This window comes from Helianthus annuus, chromosome 4, assembly GCF_002127325.2.
Source record: "Helianthus annuus cultivar XRQ/B chromosome 4, HanXRQr2.0-SUNRISE, whole genome shotgun sequence".
NCBI classification, from domain to species: Eukaryota; Viridiplantae; Streptophyta; class Magnoliopsida; order Asterales; family Asteraceae; genus Helianthus; species Helianthus annuus.
This window is the reverse complement of record NC_035436.2, coordinates 180,943,952-180,968,255: the sequence shown is the minus strand read 5'-3', so window position 1 is coordinate 180,968,255 and position 24,304 is coordinate 180,943,952. Positions and strand designations below refer to the sequence as shown.

Sequence of the window (24,304 nt, the reverse complement as noted above, 5' to 3'; positions counted from 1 at the left end):
ACGCGGAACGAAACGCTAGTGCACAAGTATACATGAAACTTAAACTATACGTCAGCGGACGTCGAAGTATATCACACATGACTTTCGAGACAAGGCCTTGAGAAAACATGATTGGGCACGATAGCAACGACGCTAATCCCGGCAGCGGGAGAACTATCGACTGCAATGCGGCACTTTGCCACGTGATCCGGAAAACGACACGAATCTCGCTGAGGTACGCTAGAACAAGATTTCACAACAGCTGGTACTTAGTCTAAAGAGACTCACAGTTGTTGGCGCTACAAAAGAAGTCACATGCCTTCGCATTCCCCCTATTTCATTTATGGCGAATATGCTATGTTCGACATTCCATGGTAATGTCACCTAACAACTGGTCGTCACATGAAACCCTAGGTAAAGTCCTTAAATTTCCTTTATTTGAAATTTCTACTTTTGCATCTAATGAGTAGATTTTTACAACTCTACTCCTCTAATTGGTCATTGCATCACGATAACTTCTTTCATTATAGCGAACACTCGTTTGCTTCATTTCTTGAAAAATTCATATGTTAGACATGCGTCGTTTGTTACGAATGTGGTTTCACTTTGAATGGTTGTTTTGTCAACTTCTCATATACTATTTCGCTATACTCAATCTTTGCATTTTGATCTATATGGCTCGTATTATTGCAAAATGTTGACTCCTTGATATCGAGTCAACGGATTTCTTGGAAAACTCATCTTCTTTGAGTGGCATACATGGTTTTTCGTTGTAACCATCTCGAACTTTATTATTGATACATGAATTCATTGTTGGATTGTGTTTCAACCAAGTTCAATTGATCGAACTTGCTCGTAATATATATTCGATTTAAGATTCCATATGATGGATTGAGGCCATCATATTCGAAATAATCCCAACAAGCACTTCATTTGCTTTGAACCATATCAGGCTTGTTTGGTCTTCGACTTCATTGAATCGTTTCTTTGATCACGATCACCTTGTGGTGACGTTTTTTTTCACAAGTTTGAAGCTTGCGCTAATCTCGTTGCTCACATCATGCACGGATTTAATTATTTATTTGTTTATTTGTATTAAATCCGCTTTATCGATTTATCATACTAAAGCAGTCTTAATACAATCGTGTGTTAAGATAATGGTACACAAGTTCATGTCATATTTCGGTGTACCTCTTAACGGTTCTTTCGCCATCGAGCAAACATTTGTGATATTCATTGTTTTTCATCTTCGCTCGAAAACATTATTTATCTGTTTAATTTTCAATCGAAAATCCTATGAGATTTGTTTGAAACAAACATTCGGATTTACTTCGTTGAACCTTCATTTGATTTCAAACATAGGTAATACTTGTTCGATCACCACTATTATTGAATTATTTCAATCACTAGGACACCTTGTGGTGTCGGTATAAACTTGTAGCTTGGGCTAATCATTATCGAGCGTTTCATGCAAAACACAGGTGATATTTGTTCGATCACCGCTATTATTGAATTGTCTTATTCACTACGACACCTTGTGGCGTCGGTATAAACTTGTAGCTTGTGCTAATCACGATCAGCCGTCTCATGCGAAACTATATATGCTTTTCGTTTGACACACCATTTAAGTAGTCTTAATACAACTATGTATTAAGACGATGATACACCAGGTTCGGTTATATTTCATTTCGGTGTATCCTTGCAACTCAACAATGTCAACACGTTGATTTTATCTTATTCATTTATTGGTCCTATAGTTGACAAATCATTTCATGATACTATCCATTTGAGCTTGTTGATTCAAGTTTCAATCATACAACAACCAACGAAAGTTTCCGTTGTTAGTGAATTCTATTGTTTCAAAAATTGATTTGCATGTTGTGAACGTTCATTTGAAATTCTATTGGTCGAAATTCCTATTTTGTTGAACCCCGTAAACTTGGTCACATTGGTGACAGCATCACTACGCTCCGTTCACTCGACATCGATTTCTGGAACAAACTTAGTTGAACTGTTGGGTTCTCATTGATGCAAAATGTCCTTACACTCACGTAATCTGAATAAGTCTTGACTTGATTACGCGATCATTCACTTTGGTATTATTTGGACTTACCTGCGAATAACACAACTCTGAGGAGATAACATAGACTAAATTTCGAGGACGAAATTTCTGCAACAGGGGGAGAATGTGACAACCGGTAATTTCCGAGTTTTAATTACGTGCATAATGAACAGTAATACAATCATAAGTAGCGTAATTAGACGTAAATTAACTTAATTAGGCCCTTGGAAAGCCTAGGAGCGTCTACTTGATTCACGTTACGCGAACGGCTTAAACTAAATAAATATTTAAAGCGTGAAAACAATGAAATTATTATTATTTAGGTGGGCGACATCAGACAACTCGCATATGCGGTATACGCTCGCACATATCAAATACCCAACTAGTTTACGCAGTTATTTGCGAGACCCCAAAAATTAATTATCATGTATAGCTCCTACATAGAAAACCCGAACGTACACTATACATCTTAAATATGTGTGTATATAAGTAAACTTGTAACCTATACATATACACTTACATTAATATATACACACTTAAATTGTCTACATTCATATAAAAAAATTGGAGATGTAGGTGAATTAATTAGATGAATGGAAGTAAAAAAAAGATATATAAAAAAAATACCAACTTTTATGGCAGTGCACATCACGTGGCTTTGTCTCAAAATCATGTTTTCTTTTCTTGTTGAATTGGCCAAGCATTTATGAGGTATGGTCAGCTATATGAAAAAAGAAAAAAATCTCTAAAACCTATTTTGACCATAAAAAACTCCAAGAACTGGCATTTCAAAATTTCCAAAACTCAAAACTCAAACCCCTTCTCTCTTGTGAACAAACCTCCGGTGACGAACACCCCTCATCCCCCCTCTCGATCTCTCTCGGGTCGCCGTTGCTGGTCGTTTTCCGGCGATGGTTCGCCTGCAACTCTCATGTGACAACGATGATGATGATGATGATGATGGCTGTGATAGAAGATGGAGGCGCGAAGGAGGAGCCGCCACCCCTCCGCGGTGGTGCAGGGCGGCTACAGCCGCGATTCAGCGGCGGCGGCGGAATTTAGTGACGGATCAGGCGGCTCATATCAAAGGCTCCGGTAAGTTTGGTCCCCTGGTCCTTCATCTCGACTGCAGATCGGGGATCTGTTAGTATTCTACTTTTTTTTACTTAACTTTTGTTTCTTTCGCTTGTTTCCGGTGATGTTACCACTACTGTGATGATATTGGTGCTGACGGTGGTGCTTGTAACGACAACCGACAGTCATGGTGGTTATTACGGTTCGATGGGTTCGGTTTGGTGCATCATCAGCACGGTTTCTGGTTCGAGTTCAACACCTCAACAGAGTTGGTTCGGATTTTGTTTCGACTCGGTCAACACCCGAGTCAACTCGGGTCAACAGACGGTCAACGAAGTCAACGGCGGTCAAACTAGTCAAGTCGGGTCAACAAGTCAGCCCCGATTCGATTACGGTTCAACTCGTTTCGGTTATGGTTCAAGACTGGTTCGAATGGGTCAACTGGTTTCGGTTCGGGTTTCGGGTCAACGCGTCAATCGGGCAAACTTTAGTCAACGACAGTCAACTGTCGGGTCAAAGGCGGTCAACTCAGGACCCGGTAAAGTTTTAACAATGCGTTAAACTTTATATATAGATTCGTAGATTTTTAGGTTACGCGACCGAGCTCGAACCATCCTTTATTTAGTTATTATATACATTTAATTTTTGGCGTATTTTGGCGAAAATCATATACATATAGGGCTTGATTGAATTGTTGTTGCGTTTTGATTTAAAATATCGACACATTGGATGTCGAGGTTATCCAAAAAAACAGAGGAAACTCTGTCCATTTTCCGTTAAAAACCCGGATTACGAAACATATTTAAATCTTAAAGACGACACTTATCGAGATACAAGTTTTTCTTAGAATAAATATAGAAGTATATTTATTTGGCGATGTTTTACGAGTTATAAAACGAAACTATAACATTTTGACACACACACGAAATACCAATCAACGAAACTCGAAAATTTATATGTATTTTCAAAACGCATTGAAACTCGAATGCTTTCACGACATAAGTATCATTAGTTATATTTATTTCAAACAACGTACTTCGTATACTTTTATAAAAATAAATATAATGTTTTATATTTATTTCAAACGATGAAATTCGTAAGTTATACTTCAAACATCTAATATTCGAAAAATCATACAAAATAAATATAATTAGTTATATTTATTTTAATCGTCTAGAATACGAATATTTTTATAAAATGAGTATAGTCGATTATATTCATTTCAAACGTCGAGTTTCGAATATATATTTATATATATATATATATGTATATACATCTATCCATTTCCATCCTACGAAAACTACAACGGTATATTACCGTATCATATACGACACAACAAGACACTCCCATATCCGTATACGTATTTCTAATTCTCGACGACCAACACGACATCGCAAGTATATATTTATATTTAAATATACATAAATATATATCTTAATCACTTAAAAACTAAGTCGATCTTGAGACTTAGTTCTATCCCAACTATAAACGGGATCAAATAACCATAGAATGGTAATTCTAAGCCAAGGTAACCCTACCTTAGAGTCGTTTAGTTAACGATTCGGTAGAGCTCGGACACGTAGTTTAACTACGTCGGTTTATTAGGAAACTCATAATTATTCCTTGATTAGGAATGCTTTATTTGCACGCTAGCGAGTTCACTTTCATGGAATGACATCACGGAATCACGCTAGGCTAGCTTTGCACAGGAACGTCAAGGTGAGTTCATAGCCCCCACTTTTTACTGTTTTACATTTTTATAAAAGTTTTTGGGGGTGGAAAGACATGCAAGTTTTGCAAAAATAAACAACTTTTAGTTGAACGAAAACTCATATTTCTAAACCATATTGCGAATGGATTTCAAGGAACTCAAATGGTTTACGAACGGTTTATACTAAACATACCGGTTTTACAAAACAAACGCGTATTTTCACAAACGTGCATGATTTTCATGACTAGTGACAGGAATGTCCTAGTTACTACAACGGGACTGGGTTGTTCTGCGTACGAACAACGAGACAACCCAATGGGTTTATGTCCCCCTTTTCTTTTGAAATACATATTAACTAGGGTATGATTAAGCTTTGGAATGAACTCTTGGATCACGTGCGAATAGGCGCTAACTTAGGCACCATTAATCCTTTTAAGGACCACGGAACAGGGGGTAGATCTATCGGGTACGGGCGAGCCCCACTCACGGTCCTTGTGCGGCCACTTAGAGTGCTTTTGTGTCCCTGTCGAAGTGAATCGACACTTAAATCGTCTACCGGGTTGAGTGCTTCCTATGTCGGCACACATATTAATGTCTTAGCTACACATTAATGATCAACATGTTCATAGACGCATTACATACCTACTTATAAACTGAACTTTCAAATGTTTTTAAGATTCATTTGATGTAAACTCACAAATACATGGATTTACAAACTTTGGTAACGTTTTTCAAATTATACCTAAGTAAGAGGACGCGCTGATCCTGCTTACAAAGGTTCGTTTGGGCTCGGCCCATTCTCTCTCGTGCAATGCACAAAGACTATTGTGGGCTAGACTCACAGTTTTTCATATATCATGCCAAGAAAATAATTTCACTATATTTTCTCAACAACTTTAAAACCGGTTATCAAAAAGATTTATTTTAAATCTTTTCAAAGCAAACTATGAACTCGCTCAACTTTATGTTGACTTTTTCGCATGTTCTTTCTCAGGTTACTTTTCAAAGATATGGCACGGTTGGAATAGGAGAACCCATGGGAATTTGAGTACTTAGCGGCGTTCAATTTCTAAAAGTCTTAGCTTATTTGCTTCCGCTGTGCAATGAAGATATCGGTCCAGTCACGCCAAGCTCTGATTTTTCGGGGTGTGACATCTGTGACTGTGGTCAGATCACCCCTTGGCCACCCGTTTGTCCAAGTGTGACGGGAAACAAGTAATGTATACAAAACCCCACATACCGGCTGTAACTTGGTGATTACATAGACTTAATCACTGTAACTATAACTTTGAAAATAACTTGGAGTTTTGTAAAACAGTTGATAAAAAGAGAATGACTCACAAACTGTGAGAAAAGAGTTTATAAAAGAGGAATGACTCACATTGCAGATTTACGAGCAGAGTATAAGCTTTACTGATTAACCTGCTAACCTAATTTAAATAACAATGCACACACAAACGGGATTAGTAACTAATTCAGCAGTTACGTCAATTCACGAGATTAAACCTTCACAACTATTATCAAGTGCGATACTTAACAATTCAATGGATTCACAACGAATGACAGAGCATAGTCCGAATTCGAACAGCACTCAAACATTCAAGTTGAAATCACAATGAATAACAAAGTACAAACTCAATTTGAGCAGCACTCGGACAATCGTTGGATAGTTATAATCGATCGGACGTTGAATCGTAATAGCGATCGAGTTATTACCCTGATTGCGGCAGCACCTCGTGATCGTGTGTGTGTGTTTAGACTGATTTCGGAATAACTCAACGTTCACAGAAGGTTTGTGCAACGTTTTAACACCAGAGTTCTAATGCCAAGGTCAGCTATTTATACTAATTTTTGAGACCTGCTTACGGACCGTATGCCTAACCTCCTTACGGTCCGTAAGCTAAGCAGTCTAATTCATAGGCTGCCTAGACTCGGTTGTAGCTTGGGTGACTCAAAGATTTAACCAATCAGCTGCTAGCAACGTCTTATTTTGGATTATTATCAACTAGTGTTTGCCCCCTCGAGTTTTAGGGGCCCTGATCCTGATTCCGATCATTCTGAAAATTTTAGGGCTAGTGCAGAATTAATTGGGTGTCTCAATTAGGGTTTTTCTTATTGACTAATTATTGTCCTAATTATTGATTTTAGTGGCAGTTGTTACATTATAAGCATGCAGATTCACACAGGCAAAGTCTACAGATAAGCCTTGATATATTGCAGATTTATACAGGCAGAGCTTAGTCTATTGATTAGCTTTGTAACCTAGTGCACACGAACTAGGTAAGTAACTAATACAGCATTTACGATAACTCACGAGATTAAAACCCTCACAACGAATGACAAGGTGCAATCACTTAAACATCCATCGGATTCACAACGAATGATAAAGTATTCCCCGAGTTCGGGTGGTACTAAAACATCATGTCGGAATCACGACTAATGACAAAGGATAACACTTAAACATCTTGTCGCATAGTTTCTGTCGATCGGATATTGAATCGTAGCAGCGATCGAGTTAATACCCTGTATCGTAGCAGCGTTTCAGGATTGTGGGTGTATTTTACTAATTAGAGTAGTCTAATTTCGTTTTTTGAGAATTTTGATTGACACTCCTAAACTGCTCGACCCCCTCTCTATTTATAGCTGAAGTTTGACCTCCTCGCGTGACGCGAGGGGTCCCCTAGGGGGCGCCGCGTGACGCGACGGCCCACGTTTCGTCATAGGGTTGCCACATTCCTGGGTAGGCTTGCTGAGTCGATACAAATCATAATTTTAATTTGGACAGCAAATCATATGGATAATCATCGAGTAGGGAATACCCCCTCTGAGTTTTAGGGGCCCTGATCCTGATTCTGATTGTTCTGAAAATTTTAGGAGTGGTGCAGGATTACTTGGATGTCTCAACTAGGGTTTCCTATTGGGTAAATAAAATAATAGGCATGACTTTTGATGAGAGTTGTTTACAAAATAGAATAATAAATAATAGTTTTGGGTAAATCACAAAAATAGAATAAAACGGTAAGAAAAGAGAATGGACCCACTGTGTAACTTTAGGGTTCAACTAGAAAATCTCTTGGTATAAATTTTGGGTATAATTTCTAAGCTATTAAAAATATATAAGGCATTCGTGTTAAGTATAATACCCCTAATTCAACCTTGTCCCGAAGTCCCGAGATAGAATCCCAACAACTTAGTCGGGCAGAGCCCTGACATAAATTATGAGGCTCAGATCAATCGGAAAGGGTAGCGGTGACCGGGAGTTAAAACACTTAAAACGAAGCAGGGCTTTATTATTATTAGTGGAATAAAAATAAATAATAAAAAGCTAGAATTTAGAGAGATATAGGAAAGAGTGCGATGGATGTCAGGGAAAATATTGAAATGGTGAAATCCTATTTATACTACAAAAGAATACATGTATATGCATCCTATTTGTGCCAGCTTTCATTTTAGTTTCTACGTGTCAGATGTGTAGTCCACCATCATATTTTCATATACATCTTCTTTTCCTTCATAAAGAAGTTAGTTTCTATATATTTAATTAATTTCTAACTACATGTAACTTTGAATAATTAAATGGTTTAGGTTTATTATATACGTAAGTTTTGATTTTTTATTATTATTATTATTATTATTATTATTATTATTTTATTAATTTATATATTATAATTAATTCAACTGGTTCACTTATTTGGCGCTTATAACTTCTAGAATATGACGTCTTATAAAATAATGTACATGTCATTAGAACTAGAATAATTTTATCTACTTTTTGAACCAAGTTTCATTAAAAACGGAGCAGGTTCAAATGTAATGTATTTTTATAATTTAGTTATTAAACGGTTTCTAGGCCCGTCTAGGTACTTCATATTTCTAACATTTGACTTACCTGTAATCTACCTGTCTAATAATAAGCTTTTATATACTTAAGTTTTATTTAGAAAGGTCACCTATATTCAGGCCAATTAATTAATATAATATTTCAACCAACTATATAAAATAGTGTTTAAATTATTTGGGTTGAATAATTATATTAAAAATAACTAGTTACTAGTGGTTAATAAATTTAGCCAAACCTATAATTCTTATATGACAAAAATAGGAATATTACAACTAACAACCCCTGCACTTATGAGTAATAAGCAAGGACACCCTTTAACTTCTAAAAACTCCTTATTTTGACTTTAAACATCATCAATCTCCACCTTAAAGCCAAAATCATGACTTTAACCAAATTCTAAACTAGCAATACAGAAATCAAACTTCCTTCCACGCAGAGATTTAGTCAGCATGTCTCCAAAGTTTTCTTTTGTGTCAATATCCTTTACCAACACTTTCGTTGCACTTACAATATCCTAACAAAATGTAATCTCACATTTATATGTGTAGTCCTCTCATGGAAGACATTGTTCTTGACCAACTGCACATCCCCCTAATTATCACAATGAACCACTACATTCACGTTAGCAAATCTCAACTCAGTGATCAATCCTTTTAACCATAGTGCTTCCTAGGCAGACTATAACTGTGTGACTTGTGAAGAACCACTGCATTATCTATCATGCATGGTACATCGTTACCAGTTACATCCTTATACAAGATGTCTTCCCTTACTTCTACATTTCTGTTTTTTTATAATCTTGGGTCTGTCACCTTCTAGCTTCCAGAGCCTATATCCTTTCACACCTTCCTGATACATCCTAACAGAATGCATTTATAGGCTCTAGAATCCAACTTGCCTTGACTAACATGAGCATACACTAAACCAAATACCTTCAAGTTTTCAGTCCTATCCACATTTCCATAGGTGTTTTCATACCTATGCCCTTAGAAGGTGTTCTGTATATCAAATAAGCAGTTATAGATACAATCCCTAAAAACACTTAGAAAACCCTGAGCTTAATCTCATACACCTTAACCGTTTTAAGTCTGTTCATTCTTTCCGCTAAGCCATTTTGCTTGGGAGTTCTTGGCATCGTTAACTGTCTAGCAATACCATTTTCCTTGCAAAACTGATCAAACTCTTTATTGCAGTATTCCAACCCGTTATATGTTCTTAATTCCTTTATTCTCCTGCAGTGTGATTTTCTACGAATGCCTTCCAATCTCTAAACTTCTAAAATACATCATTCTTATGTTTGATAACAAACACCCAAACGCTTCTTGAGAAGTCATCAATATCAATCAATCAATCATACCCAGTAAAATCCCACATATAGCAAAGCTATTTGTAGGGTCTGGGGAGGGTGGGATGTAGGCACACCTTACCTCTACCCCTAAGGATAGAGAGGCTGCTTCCAGAGAGACCCTCGGCTCCAAAACACCCAGGAAAGAAATAAATAGAGCATGAGGTGTGTGTGTGTGTATGAAGCTACCAATGTAGTATGAGTTGCGAAAATAGTGCATGGTAGAACAGAACAAATATGACAACACAAAACAGCCTATACACATAGTTACATATCTACGACCATACACTACACCTAGAAACACAACTGTACAAAACATCCTATACACATAGTTACTTGTGTACGCCCATACACTACACCTAAAAACACAATTGTACCCTCTCCTAGAAATCTTTAACCTTAATCCTACGTCTCCACGAGCTCCTACATGAACCATGCTCTCAGAGAGGTGCAATTTTTGCAAATCCTGCCTAACCCGCTCATCCCAAGTAATTTTGGGTCTGCCTCTACTCCTCCTCCCCTCCACCTCGAGGGTTTCAACCACTCTAACTGGTTCTATCGTCTGCCTCCTCTTCACATGCCCAAACCATCTCAATCTTCCCTCCTTTATCTTATCTGATATACTAGCTACTTCTAACATTTCCCTAAAAACATCATTTCTTATCTGGTCTAACCTTGTGTGGCCACACATCCATCTTAGCATTCTCATCTCTGCTACCTCCATCTTGCGTGCCTGTACTTCCTTAATGGCCCAACATTCAGTTCCATATAACATAGCAGGTCTAATTGCAACCCTATAAAATTTCCCTTTCAATTTTGTTGGGAACCTCCTATCGCACAATACCCCAGTGGCAGCTCTCCACCTACACCATCCGACCTGGATGCGGTGGGTAACGTCACTATCTATCTCCCCATCCCTCTGGACAAACGATCCTAGATACTTGAACTTAGTCACCTGCGGTACCGCATGACTGTCAATGGTGATCTGAATGTCCTCGTCGTTGTCTACTCCACTAAAGTCGCAATACAAGTACTCAGTCTTAGATCGACTAATCTTTAAACCTCTTCCTTCTAAAGCTGCTCGCCACTCTTCTAACCTCGCATTCAGGCTTTGTTTACTATCGGCAACTAACACGATATCATCAGCAAAAATCAGGCACCACGGAAGAGCCCCCTGAATTAACTTTGTCAACTCATCTAGGATAACTGCAAATAGAAAAGGGCTCAAAGCGGACCCTTGGTGGAGTCCTACCTCCACCGGGAAAGAATCAGTATCCCCTACAGGTGCTCGGACACTAGTCTCAGTCCTAACATACATATCCCTAATTAAGTCTATATACTTCCCAGAAACCCCTCTACTCTCCAAACTGTCCCAAATCAGTCTATGTGGCACACTGTCATAGGCCTTTTCAAGATCAATGAACACCATGTGTAGGTCCCGTTTCTTCTCCCTATACTTCTCCATCAATCTCCTTAGAATATGTATTGCTTCCGTAGTCGATCGCCCTGGCATAAAACCAAATTGGTTTACCGTGACTTGGGTTTCTCTTCGGATTCTCGTCTCAATTATTCTCTCCCATAATTTCATAGTGTGCCCTAGCAACTTAATCCCTCTATAATTCCCACAACATTGGGCGTCCCCTTTGTTCTTATACACAGGTACTACTACACTATTCCTCCATTGATCTGGCATTTTCCCATATTTGAAAATAAGATTGAATAAAATAGTTACCCAACGTACTCCTTCTTCTCCCAAGCATTTCCATACCTCAATCGGTATGTTACCTGGCCCAACTGCCTTAGCCCTTCCCATCTTTCTAAGGTTTGTTCTCACCTCCTCTCGTGTGATACGCCGACAGTAGCCGTTATTCCGTAGCCGCCTTTCCGTAGGTGAATCATCATTTTCTTCAATTTCTTGTTGGTAATCCCTCCTGTCAATGAAAAGATTGTAGAAGTACACTTGCCATCTCATCTTAATGTCGTGTTCTTTGACCAACACGCATCCGTCCTCTCCCTTTAAAAACTTCACTGCTCCTAAGTCTTGCCTTCTACGCTCTCTAGCTTTTGCAATCTTGAACATGTCATGCTCCCCCTCCTTTGTTTCCAGTCGATCATACATCTGCTTGTAAGCTGCGTTCTTCGCCTCTGACACTGCCTTCTTCGCCTCTCTCTTAGCCTCTTTATATCTATCCCTTAAAATCGCTTGATCCTCCTCGACTGTACACCTCAAAAGATCCCTAAAGCACCCTTGTTTAATCCTTATTTTAGTATGCACATCCTCATTCCACCACCATGACTCCTTATGGCCACACCTCTTTCCTTTGACAACCCCTAGCGTTTCCTTCGCCACATTAGTAATGGTGTTTGCCATGTCCTCCCACATTTGGTTTGCGTCCCCATCTATTCTAGGCGATGTCATTGAGAGTACCTTATCTCTAAACACTTCGATTTTGTCGCCCTTTAGCATACCCCATCTAACCCTAGGTCGCATTACCCTCTCTCCCTTGGTCAGCTTTCCTCTCATGACTATATCCGCCACCAATAAACGGTGTTGAGTCACTGTTGTCTCCCCTGGTATAACCTTGCAGTCCCTCCACCACCTTCGATCTCCTATCCTCATCAAAATATAGTCAAGCTGAGTGTTACGTCCGCAACTGCTAAAAGTAATCAACTGTGATTATCTCTTCTTAAAGAAAGAATTCAAAATACCTAGGTTGTGGGCCACCGCAAACTCTAACAAATCCCTACCAGGGTTGTTCCTATCACCAAAACCAAAGCCCCCATGAACCTCACTAAAACCATCACTATGCCTACCAATATGGCCATTAAAATCGCCTCCTATGAAAATTCTTTCCTCCCTAGGTATGGCCCTCACGACTCCATCTAGGCAGTCCCAAAAATCTCTTTTCTCTTGATCCCCTAATCCCACTTGTGGGGCATATGCGCAAACAACTGTCACCACTTCCTCTCCTAGTACTAATCTCAGCACCATGATCCTATCGTTGTAACGTATCACCTCTACCACATTTTTATACAAGTTTATATCTACTAAAAATCCTACCCCATTCTTTACCCCATCAGACCCTGAATATAACAACTTGTACCCATTGCGCTCATCCCCCTTATGTCCCTTCCACCTAGTCTCCTGAAGGCATGCTATCTCTACCCTACGTCTTTTTAGTGTATCTATGATCTCCAACAACTTACTACTAAGGGTTCCTACATTCCACGAAGCCACGCGCAAACTATACCCCCTTTCTTTTCCCCTCCCTGCACCCCTCGTCCTCGAACACGATCTCAATGAAAAATCATGATATCTACCGTCTATGATTGCTACAGTTCACCCGATAATCCAAAAAGGGCACACGCACAACAAATACTGATCAAATAGGGAGTTATAAGTAAGTTCACACAATAAGGAAACAAACCTAAATACAATCAAGAGCAATGCCTAAACAATAACACAACAGGTAGACAGCAGAATAAGATAACTCGACAGGTAAACAGCAGGTAACAGCAGAATAAGATAAGTTCACACAATAAGTTCACCTAATAAGATAACACAACAGGTAACCAGTAGAAATACCAACACAAAAAACCCGACACGAGTATCACAGACAGTAACAACTCAACAAACAAGAGGTAATCAACAAGAGAATATAACAAACAGCAAATAAGAAACACAGAATATATCAGCAGCAATAAGAATGCCTAAATGCAACAGGATGTACCCTTCCTGTGTCCCAATCAATCAATCAAACCGGTCCAACTACCCCGGCAACAAGAATGCCTAAATGCAGAAAACGGAAAAACAAAATTATAGCAAGGAAAGATCTCACCAAGGCAGTAATGGACATGAAATACCTAGCACCTCCTAAAGATTCAAACCTTGCAGGATCCAACAAATTAGAGTGTATATAGTCAAGTATACCCTTAGTGACATGTTTACCAACCCCAAACTTAACTCTTTTGTATTTGCCTATAATACATGTTTCCAAGAATCCTATATCACAGCTTTTTATGTCACCTGGTACTTGTTATTTTTTCAACTCTTACAACCCTTAACTGCTTATGTGGCCTAATCTCTTATGCCATAGACAATCCATATCACCATTCTTATCTATAACAGCAACAGAAGCCAATGGCGCCCATTAATAACACTCCCATCTAGCACATACGCATTGTTATCCTTTCTTGTTCAAGTTAACAACATTGAAGACCCTCCTCTAATCACCTTAGCTTTTTCTCTTTCAAAAGTACCAAGAGACGATAAATTTCTCTTTAGGCTAGGTACATACCTGACATTGAGTATTTCCACTTGACTGTCATTCTTTAACTTGAATATGACTGTACCAATCCCTGCAATTTTGTAGTGTTTATCAATGTTTTCATAGGTGTCATGTGGGACGAACCCCCTGAATCAAGCACCCACTGGCCACTGCTCCTTCATGTCACAACTTGTAACACGCATCACATCAGTACTATTATAACCATCAGATGCATCTTCTTGAGAGTTATGATTGACATGTGTTCTTAAACTATTACCAGCCTCACTTTTTCTCTTTTTCCATTATGGGTGGTCTTTCTTTAAATGTTTCTCTAAGTTGCAAACAAAACATTTTCTTTTAAATTTTGATTTTGATCTTAAAGCTAAACCTTACTTGTTGTTTAGTCTGTGACGAACGCAACAGATACCGTTCAACCATATGTACCTGTACATTACTTTCAGTTATGGTTTTCTCAACGTATCGTACCAGTACATTATTTTTAGTTATGGTTTTCTCGACGTATCGCAATAGAGTTTTTTTTCGTACTGTAAGCCATAGTGAAGTCAATAACCAAATCGATATTAGCCAAACAACATCGGTACCAGTACCTGTATTCGTTTTTATACGTATATGTATAAAACGTGTTGATGTTCTCTTGGGCATATCTCTTTCGGTTGCTACACCGAACTGATACCAAATGAAAGCCCGCTACAAAGCGCGGGGAATCAGTTGCGTGTTAGACTAACAGTTTCGACTTGGGTACGAAAAAATATATCAAGTTAGATTTTACAAAACGTAGGTCATCAAATTTTGAAGTTTTGTCTACGTCCACTCGATGGTATAAAAGTAGACCATGTTATAATCAAATATTTAGTAGGTATGGCAATTGAACCTAAAACTTGAAGTATTTGGGACAAGTATAGGCCCGTGTATGGGATTATTGTTTAATTTTTCACAAATAACATGAAGGGTATAAGTCATCATGAGATTTGGTGATATACCCGTTTACCCGGCCCGGGTGATAACGGATACTTGTTTACCCAATTATATAACCGAAATAATTTCTTTCATTTAATTATTTGAACTATGGCATATATATGATATATCCTTGAATTATTTCCTTTTATTGGCACCGAATCTTCATTTACTACCTCGATAGCCCTAGTTCTTCGAAAACATGTTCTTAATACCTTTCAAAATTATTACAACTTGATCTTTCATGATTTACAATTTGATCTTCATGATTTGCCAAAACTACATACTGGTCTTCAAATTGGCATACAATTTATTTGTAATCATTTGATAACATTCATATCGTAATTGATTAATAGTTACCCGACGGGTTTTAGGTAGGGCTTACCCAACAGGTATTTTCAATAAACTACGAGTATACCCGAAACCTGCAGTTAATTACCCAATAGATACCGGACGAGTTTTGTGCCGAGTATGGGACAAACTTTTATAATCAGGTGTGGGGTTAGGATTACCTAAACTCATCTCAAACCCATCCAATTGTCATCCCTATTAAGGAGTAGATTTAGTGGGTGTGTAGGTTTACCATTACGAAACAAAAATATTCACCACCTGCTACTTGGTGCTCAAAAACTAAGGAAAAAAAAAAACCTAATGGTTTAGTGCATTCTTTATGACATTGTTTATGCCCTGGATTGCGTAAATGACATTCTTACGCTATTAAGGAGTAGATTTAGTGGGTGTGTAGGTTTACTATTACGAAACAAAAATATTCACCACCTGCTACTTGGTGCTCAAAAAAAAAAAAAAAAAAAAAAAAAAAAAAAAAACCTAAGGGTTAGTGCATTCTTTATGACATTGTTTATGCCCTGGATTGCGTAAATGTCATTCTTACGCTTGGCGAACACTCTTTACTCTTACAATACAATGTTTTCTGGCTTTATTTACAAACATAAAGTCGACAACTCATACTTGCAAGCTTCAATCAAAACTCCAATACTTCATGACATATTTAAATAAAATCTTTCATATTCTTCTTACATAAAGATATCAAAATAAAATTGGATTTTGGATTAGATCAGTAACAGTTGATAACCGAATAAAATCGATCGTGAGTTAAACAAAAATAACTGTACCAAAATAACCAAACAAAAATACAGAGACAATTGTTGGTCTCATTAGTTCAAAAAATCGGCAGAGTTTATAAATTTAGGATTATATGTGAATTGAACTATTGAAATATTTTACTTCTATCAAATCCAATTAAACCAACCCCAAAAAAAGAAGGCCTGTCAACCGATCAATAACCAAATTGCTTTATACAATTAACCATTCGTTAAGCACATATCCTATGCAAAGCATCTCATCAACTCATCAAGCATTTCATCAGGCCCACTCAACCCATTTTAAATACAAAGTGACACATTTATCTATAAATGGGCCAAGCTTGTGGTATCTATCATTCAACTTTATAATTCATTCTTATTCAAGTCCAGTCTTGTCCAGATGCAATACTATCTCATGTGGGTACTGGGTAGCTTATTTAAAGGTCAATCAAGTATTCTAACTAGACACAGATAAACAAACACCTACTATCACACCTTGACCGAGACTATAAGTCAGTTTAGCTAGCAAGATTATGACACTAATGATTTGCTTAAAAAGAGCAAACGCAAAACAAAATCTCATATCGTAATCCTGAAAGAGTCGATGAATAGACCTTATCCTAGATTTCCCTCCATGCCTATGTTATCTATGACAGATATGTACGCATAGTAATTTAACCGAACTTGGTGTATTATACACATTCATTAAACAGTCTATACTAGCAGAGCGGAAGCCTTGGAGCAACCGTAAGATTGCTGCCATGTGACCTAGAAGTCACACGTTCAGATCCTAGAAACAACGTCTTGAAAAAATGCAGGTTAAGGATGCCAGACACAATGGCCTGAAAACCCCCCACCCTCGCATGCGGAGCCTCGTGCACCAGGTTTGCCCTTAGTAGCCGAGCAGTGTTTCGACACAACAGAGTTAAAAAAAAATAATAGAGCAACACACTTGCTACAAATTGAATCCAATTAAACACTCCACAAAGTAATTACCTCAAGCACAGTCATCCAAACAAAGATTGGCTTAAAACAGTTCATCAATTATTGAATTCTTGGTTTTAAAAAGCGCGCCTGAGGCGCGCTTAAGCACAACAAGGCGCATACCCTAGGGCATTTTCGCTCTGTGTCTATAGTAATTACAAGAAGCGCCAAAAAGGTGCACTTTTTTGGGGATTTTTCAGGGCTTTTTTGGCCTGAGACGCGCGCCTCTCGTACCCAAGGCGTTTTTATGCATCTAACTGTTGTACCTTGGATATTTTGGCTTGTACATGCAGCTAAAAGTCTAAAACCATATAAAAACCTTGCCTATAGCTATATTTTGGGTATGGAAAGCTAAAAACCTACGGGATATATAAAATATATATATATATATATATATATATATATATATATATAATTAGCTTGCGCCTCGAGTACGAAAAGCCCACCGCTTTTGCGCTTCGCTCTTTGCGCCTTGGGTTTAGACCCCGTCGCGCCTCTGGTTTTTTAAAACCAAGATTGAATTCGCAAGTAAATAACACTACCGAAAACTCAAAAACGATTATGCATAAATCCTCAAAATTCAATAGCTTACACATAAACTTCTTTATAACTTATAACCTAAAACCAAATCACATTCAAAGACCTCAAGTTCTACAAACCCTAACCAATACCTTTTTCTCCTTTTCTCCAAGCTCGATTTCGAATAACAAATCCAAGCCACCACACCTTCAAACCCTGTCCAAACCAAAAAAACAAAACAATTAATTAAACACCTCCTCTCAACAAACAAACAAAAAAACACAAAGTTGTAAAAAAAAATGACAAACCCTAAATCTTATCAATATCTTCATCTTCAAACTCAATATAATCATCACCAGCATTATCATCATCCTCATCAATTCCACCACCAGCAATCCCTTCATTCAGCCTAATATTCTCCGGCAACTCACCGTACGCCTTCAACAGTCTAGCCTCATCAGGCATGTATTTGAGGATGACGTCAGCCTTGTCATCCTGATAATCACGTAAACCGACTAGAATAATGTCACCAGCGGCAATCCATACCTTCTTGTGCATCTTACCGCGGATGTGAGAGAGGCGCTTTGTGCCGTCGATACACATGGCTTCGCAACGGCCGTTGCCGAGCATACGGAGGACCTGTGCGTATTCCTGACCGTCTTCTTTGAAGACTAATTCACGCTTTTCATCGTCGGCTTCGTTCTTACCTCTCTTGCGATTCTTTCCTCCTTTTCCTTTGTTCTTCGGCATGATTTGATCGGCAGAAAATTGGGAATTTGAAAATGGAAACCCTAACCCTAGTTCTTGGTGTTTGTTAACTTTGCGTAACTCCGTTAGATTGCCGCTTGCCGTAATAGATGTTTATACTTATAGCTTTATAGTTACTGGTTTGTCCCTGTGGAATGTAAGAAGTATGAGAGTAGTCCCTATGGTTTGTTTATTGGAGAAATGGTGTATTAGGATTTAGGGTGTTTCAGTTTTGCTTAAATTAGCCTCTCCCGCAATGCTGTTCAAGAAGTCCGTGGCTTGATGCTTGCTTGAAGTTCGCTTGAAAAAAGTTTGACAAAAGCTCAGTTTTAAACGAGCTGGCTCGGTTTGTAAACGAGCCGAGCCCAAGCCCAAGGTAGGTTCGATCTGTGGCTCGCTCATTAGTTGGCTCGTTTAAATTAAACCCCAAATTATGTGTGTGTATTCTAATATATATAAGAAATATTGTTAATTTAGCAATATGGTTATTTTTTATTGAAAGAAATCGATTGTTAAGCTATAGTCTTAATAGTAATATTGATTTAAAAATATATATATTAAATAAGTAACATAGAATCTTTTTTTGTTCGTTTTATTTATAGTTTGCCCAAAATTATTATTCTATTAGTCTAAATAATGTTTTATTTATTGTTTTTGGTTTTATGTATACCATTATGTGTAAAAAATACAAAAATATAAAGTTATTTAAACAAACGAGTCGGCTCGAGCTTTTGACGAGCCGAGCCCGAGCTCAACTTTCGAGCTCGTTAAGAAAAATGAGCCGGTTCGGCTCGATTCGATTTTTAAACGAGCCGAGCCTGAGCCCACCCTGGTTCGGTTCAGCTCGGCTCGTTTACAGCCCTACCCTCTCGTGACTAAATTATCTTTTTGTTTTAGTTTGTATTTTCTATGAGATGTTAAAAAAATGTAAAAGAGAGGTTAACGGGTTATATGAAATGTTAGGAAAAAATCAACTTGTGGGTTATAATATGAATATAATAATATACTTGAGGACGGTTAATCATGCATCATGTGGTGGCGTTGATAGCTGAAAGACAAATTGGTACATGCACTAATCGGTCTTTGTCCCGATTGCTGAGTGTTATGTGTCTTATGTCCAAGGCTTGATGCAAAACTACTATCGAGCCGAGGGTCTCACTAGAAGCAGTCTCTATATTCCTACGGGATAGAGATAAGGTTATCTACATCTTACCCTCCTCAAATCCTACTTTTCTTTGCTATTGGTGAGATTTGCTAAGTATGATGACGATGACGACGACTTGAGGACACACAACAAATGGTTATCAGGTATTTACTGTTCACAATAAGAATATTTGGCCGTTGGCCTTGTCAAGCTAACATTTAACATATGTTTTTATAGGGAAAATTTCACAAAATAGTAACCAAATTTTAAAAGTGTTCTAATTAGGTCACTGGTGTCGTTTTTGTCACAATTAAATAAATTAACATTCAAATCGAGTCATGTCTTTTTTTCCACGTGTCAAGAAAAAAAATGGAGCATAAGATGCTAGGGTCGAATTATTTTAATATATGAAATTATATTTATTAAAAATAAAAACCATTTAATTACATTAAAAATTAAAAAAATAACAAGTTACAATCCACGTCATTACTCGACGTTAGCATCAAATAAAATAGAAAAAAAGAAACAAAAATCCACATCACCACGGTTACCTATGAAATAGATGAAAAAAACCCTTAATTTTAATAAAGAATGAATGTTGAGTGACCTAATTGGAACACTTTTGAAACTTGAGTGACCTAATTGGAACACTTTTGAAACTTGGTTACTATTCTACAAACTTACCCCTTTTTTATATGTAGTGTTTTACGAGTGTGATCTACGATTAAACTACACAAGGAGGATTGCGGTGTTACCGTACATGTTTTTTATGTTTTCTTATGAATTTGAATATATTCTAAATTATTATTAATTATTATAAAGAAAACATGCCTTTGTAAGATTACTATTTGATAACCAGTTTAAATAACGAGAACAACTCTTTGATCGTCAGATCTGCTTGATGAAGAATGTTACGACCTAACATTTTCGTAATGAAAGTAAAAGTAGTTAGTTTCACCATTGAGTAGTAAGTAAACATTGTTTAATGCGTTTTTAGAATTTATAGTGCGTTTATTCCTAATGTTCCTTCCATATTTCAAAAATTTCATAGATCCTCGACGATAAATTGAAAAACCACCGTTTGTTGACGAATGTTGAGTTCAAGGTTAACAGAGTGAGTAAGGAGGTGCCATGTGGTGTATGCCTCTAAGATTGCTAGCTAGAGCGAGTAATGGGACAACTCGAGTTGGGAACCTGGTTGGATGCTAGGGTTGAATGGATTTTTGACTCGGAGGGCAAGGGAATGATCCAAGAGAAAAATGATTGTTGCGTGTTGAGATTGATTGTATGTCGAGCCTAGCTCCTTTTATCGACGAAGCCAAGTACAACAAAAGTAAAGTCAAATTATTCAAGGGTTTTGTTAGGTAAAGAGTAGCCTTCTACGATGGTGTGCATGATTTGGTGGAGGTATGCGATGAGCCAATTGTTTAGGGTTTGGTTTTACTCAGAATGTGCTTATAGGAGTTACCTAACTGTTGTATTTATTTAAACATTCTCTATAACGTTATCTAGATGTTCATTAGTAATCGGAAAAAACCCAACGGGATCAAATACAAAGACGCAAATAATGTAATAAACCCAGTAGTAATAGTATTTGCTACGCAACATCATAAACTCAAATATCCAATACCAGCAAAATATCCAAGAAAAAGAAATAACAAGCAAGTTTTCGCTACAAATCAAAATTTCTAGTAACTTGAACCCTTGTGACAGCAACAAACATAGATATAGGTCACTCAAACAAACAAGTTAGGCCTTGAGGCCTTGTATGTGGTCTTGAGCTTCCTGGTTGGAGGTCTAACCTTCTTGAACACCAACGGGAACTTGATCTTGGAGTTGTGAAACTGCTTAGTTGACTCCCTCTTGCAGAGCTTAGCGGGAATGGTAGCGGTTTTGATTACCTGGATGCAGTGGTGGCGAACTCTGTGACGGGAAGCCATCTCAGTGTACATCTGTTCGATAGAACCATTCAGGGTTGTGTCTCTGTACTCCTTGTACATGTTGTGGTATCCGGTCCTTGACTGGTACCTCAACCAAATGCCATAGTTCTTGATAGTTGTGGGGTTTTTCTCGAAAATCTACAGAAACATAAATAAACACAGTGAGATTTGTGTTTCTACAATCAAACCATGTAAAATAAAACTCTGTAAAACAAATGTCAACGCCCAACCATAGTTGTCAATAGTGAATAGCTGTAAATTGTGACAAGCTACCAATGTGCTACATAGCGATAACGACGAAATAGCGACCTCTATTCCATGTTTAGTGATGAAGTAGCAAAAGAGTTGATAAATATTTTACATGTATAATAATTCATCAAAAATAGCTAAAATACGATATAACCAATCATCTAAATACGCTTTTTTTAATCTTGAAACAAAAAAAAAACAAAGAGCATCGCTATTTATAGTTATCAGAAAATAAAACAAAAATCTAAAAAGAAATGTCGCCGATTGTCGCAAAAAAAAACGATTAGCACCATATGGACGCATCACCACGTTGCGCGCTATAGCCAATATTGACAAATATGTGCATGATCATTTGCAATGAATAAAAACTAAAATCAGTATCTGTAACTTGACATCAAAACAAACTTATTGAACATAAAAAGGACTAAAAAGACGTATAAATACGTGATGACTTTCATCCGTGTACCAAATTGGTAAATACAAAATGTTAATTATATAAATGAAGCACTTTCAGAATATTATGTACCATATTCAAACCAAAAATGTATAATGCGGGATTAAATTTTATACATAGCACCAACTAGCTCCTTCATAAAATAAGGCAAATTGAATTTTAATAAGCCGATCCGGCTCTTTTTGGCCGATAATAATCCCAACTCAGTTAATTACCCACATTAATCCAAACTTTTCCATTATGTTAAAAAAACATAGCAGAGTTTAAGCTTATAAATAGACGACAAAAACGGTGTTTCAATTCAGGTGTTTGAACATCTAATTAACAAAAATCAAGTCGTTTAGAACACTGTTTCGAGAAAAGTTTTACATTGATCGACTGGTATCCTCATTCTGATCAAAAGCCGGAAAACATCGGTTTGCAATTTGGAAGAAAAAAAAAACTTAACTGAGTTATGTTTTTTAACGGCATAACGGGGGACTATTTTACCAACAAAATGAAAAAGCTCGGATTATTGTGAATTATAAAAATCCAATCTGCCTAAAATTAACAAGCAAACTCTAAAACAATAAGCCACTTACACATTGCAACTACAAAAACAAAGGAAAGAATTGATAAACTACAGCAAAAAAAATCAAGTAAAATCACTAGCTAATGCAACTACAAAGTAAAAAAAAAACTTTTTGTAACAAAATTCTAACAAGTTTTACATTTGAATACCCAATTACTACATGTACATAACATAACATAACATTAATTAAAATAACATGAACAAAAAAATAGAATTATACCTCGTTGATAGCAAGCATCTGACCATTGCTCTTCTTGACCTTCTTGAGCTTCCTCAAATAATACCTAATTTCAACAACAAAATCAACAAACACAAACACCACCTACGTAAAACATTAAATTTATTATAAACCAATAAGTAACGAACCAGAACTTGCTCTTCGCACGGACTTCATTGGTGGCCCAAAGCTTCATACGATAGATCTTGGGTTGCTCATCGGATTCCGTAGGTAGAGCTCTGCCGACCACCTGAAACTGATGAAACTGCACCAACACACACACAACTTACGTTTATCATTTTGGTGAAACCCTAACTTGAATCGGAGAATATTAGATGAAAAAGATATGGTAAATGAATGAATTAGAATTGTGATAGAAGAATTAAGATAAGTGAACAGAGGATAGAAACCTTGTAGCTCATTTTTCCGGCTGGATCGGTCTTCAACGGCGACGGCGGTGTGGCTAACGAAGTGGTTTAGGGCGTATAGATTCGTATATAAGTGAAGAACCCTAGATCTTGGACTGGACTGGACTGGACCCAAACAAACGGCCCACACAAATACAGTAAAGCCCAAGTTAGCTTTTTTATAGACAAATTCAAATAATGTTTTTTTTTTTTTTTTTCATTAAGAGAATACGAGTTAACATAACATGTTAATGGTTAGGATATACTAGAAAAATGAGTTAACTTAGGAATGTTAAGGAGATAATTTTGATCATCTAATTTGTTGAGTAACTAAGAGTTTGGATAAAATGGGTTGAATTGATAAAAATTGAAGGCACGTTGGTTTTTTAGGGGTATTATAGTTTATCGAAGACAATAGGTTATCTCTCCTCCAATCATCCCACCCCCGGTTTTTAAAACATTAATAAATTTTTCATATGATATTATTCTCTTATAAAAATTGCACCATAAAAACGACTGATTTTTAATCTTTAAACCGAGTATTGAAAAAAAAAATTGAAAACACATATATGTAAAATAGACGTCACAACATAATATAAGAGAATGAAACATCAAATTCAAAAATGTAATGGAGATAATAGTGATGGTATTTGGGGGTGATGTTCATCAAGTATCTTATAAAAATTTTAAAGAAGTGAGTTGAAGTTTAGTTTT

General features: G+C 37.2%; 3 protein-coding genes across 3 annotated transcripts; 1 reads left to right on the top strand and 2 right to left on the bottom strand.

Moving 5' to 3' along the window:
- The first annotated feature begins 2,800 nt into the window (after nt 1-2,800).
- LOC110935108 lies at nt 2,801-4,836 on the top strand. The gene is made up of 3 exons (XM_022177675.2): nt 2,801-3,136; nt 3,301-3,653; nt 4,747-4,836. Exons 1-3 carry the CDS (start codon nt 2,953-2,955, stop codon nt 4,807-4,809), a joined length of 600 nt encoding a protein of 199 aa, XP_022033367.2. The 5' UTR covers nt 2,801-2,952; the 3' UTR covers nt 4,810-4,836.
- Nucleotides 4,837-17,887: 13,051 nt separating this feature from the next.
- LOC110937380 (eukaryotic translation initiation factor 1A) lies at nt 17,888-18,708 on the bottom strand. The gene is made up of 2 exons (XM_022179791.2): nt 18,170-18,708; nt 17,888-18,077 (listed from the first exon to the last, which is right to left on the bottom strand). Exon 1 carries the CDS (start codon nt 18,609-18,611, stop codon nt 18,171-18,173), a length of 441 nt encoding a protein of 146 aa, XP_022035483.1. The 5' UTR covers nt 18,612-18,708; the 3' UTR covers nt 17,888-18,077; nt 18,170.
- Nucleotides 18,709-21,320: 2,612 nt separating this feature from the next.
- On the bottom strand, nt 21,321-23,729 carry LOC110937379 (60S ribosomal protein L18a-2). Its single transcript, XM_022179790.2, has 4 exons — nt 23,594-23,729; nt 23,333-23,448; nt 23,187-23,250; nt 21,321-21,830 (listed from the first exon to the last, which is right to left on the bottom strand). The coding sequence occupies exons 1-4, from the start codon at nt 23,603-23,605 to the stop codon at nt 21,489-21,491; spliced, it is 534 nt and encodes a 177-aa protein (XP_022035482.1). The 5' UTR covers nt 23,606-23,729; the 3' UTR covers nt 21,321-21,488.
- Nucleotides 23,730-24,304: the final 575 nt, after the last annotated feature.

Bases quoted from the DNA above. Each gene is read 5' to 3' on its own strand.
- LOC110935108 (XM_022177675.2), top strand. From the start codon at position 2,953: ATGGTTCGCCTGCAACTCTCATGTGACAACGATGATGATGATGATGAT. The intron at 3,137-3,300 runs GTAAGTTTGGTC...GACAACCGACAG, and splicing joins GGCTCATATCAAAGGCTCCG to TCATGGTGGTTATTACGGTT. The intron at 3,654-4,746 runs GTAAAGTTTTAA...TTCCTTGATTAG, and splicing joins GGCGGTCAACTCAGGACCCG to GAATGCTTTATTTGCACGCT.
- LOC110937380 (XM_022179791.2), bottom strand. From the start codon at position 18,611: ATGCCGAAGAACAAAGGAAAAGGAGGAAAGAATCGCAAGAGAGGTAAG.
- LOC110937379 (XM_022179790.2), bottom strand. The intron at 23,251-23,332 runs GTTCGTTACTTA...TGTTGAAATTAG, and splicing joins CGTGCGAAGAGCAAGTTCTG to GTATTATTTGAGGAAGCTCA. The intron at 21,831-23,186 runs GTATAATTCTAT...ATGTTTCTGTAG, and splicing joins AGATGCTTGCTATCAACGAG to ATTTTCGAGAAAAACCCCAC.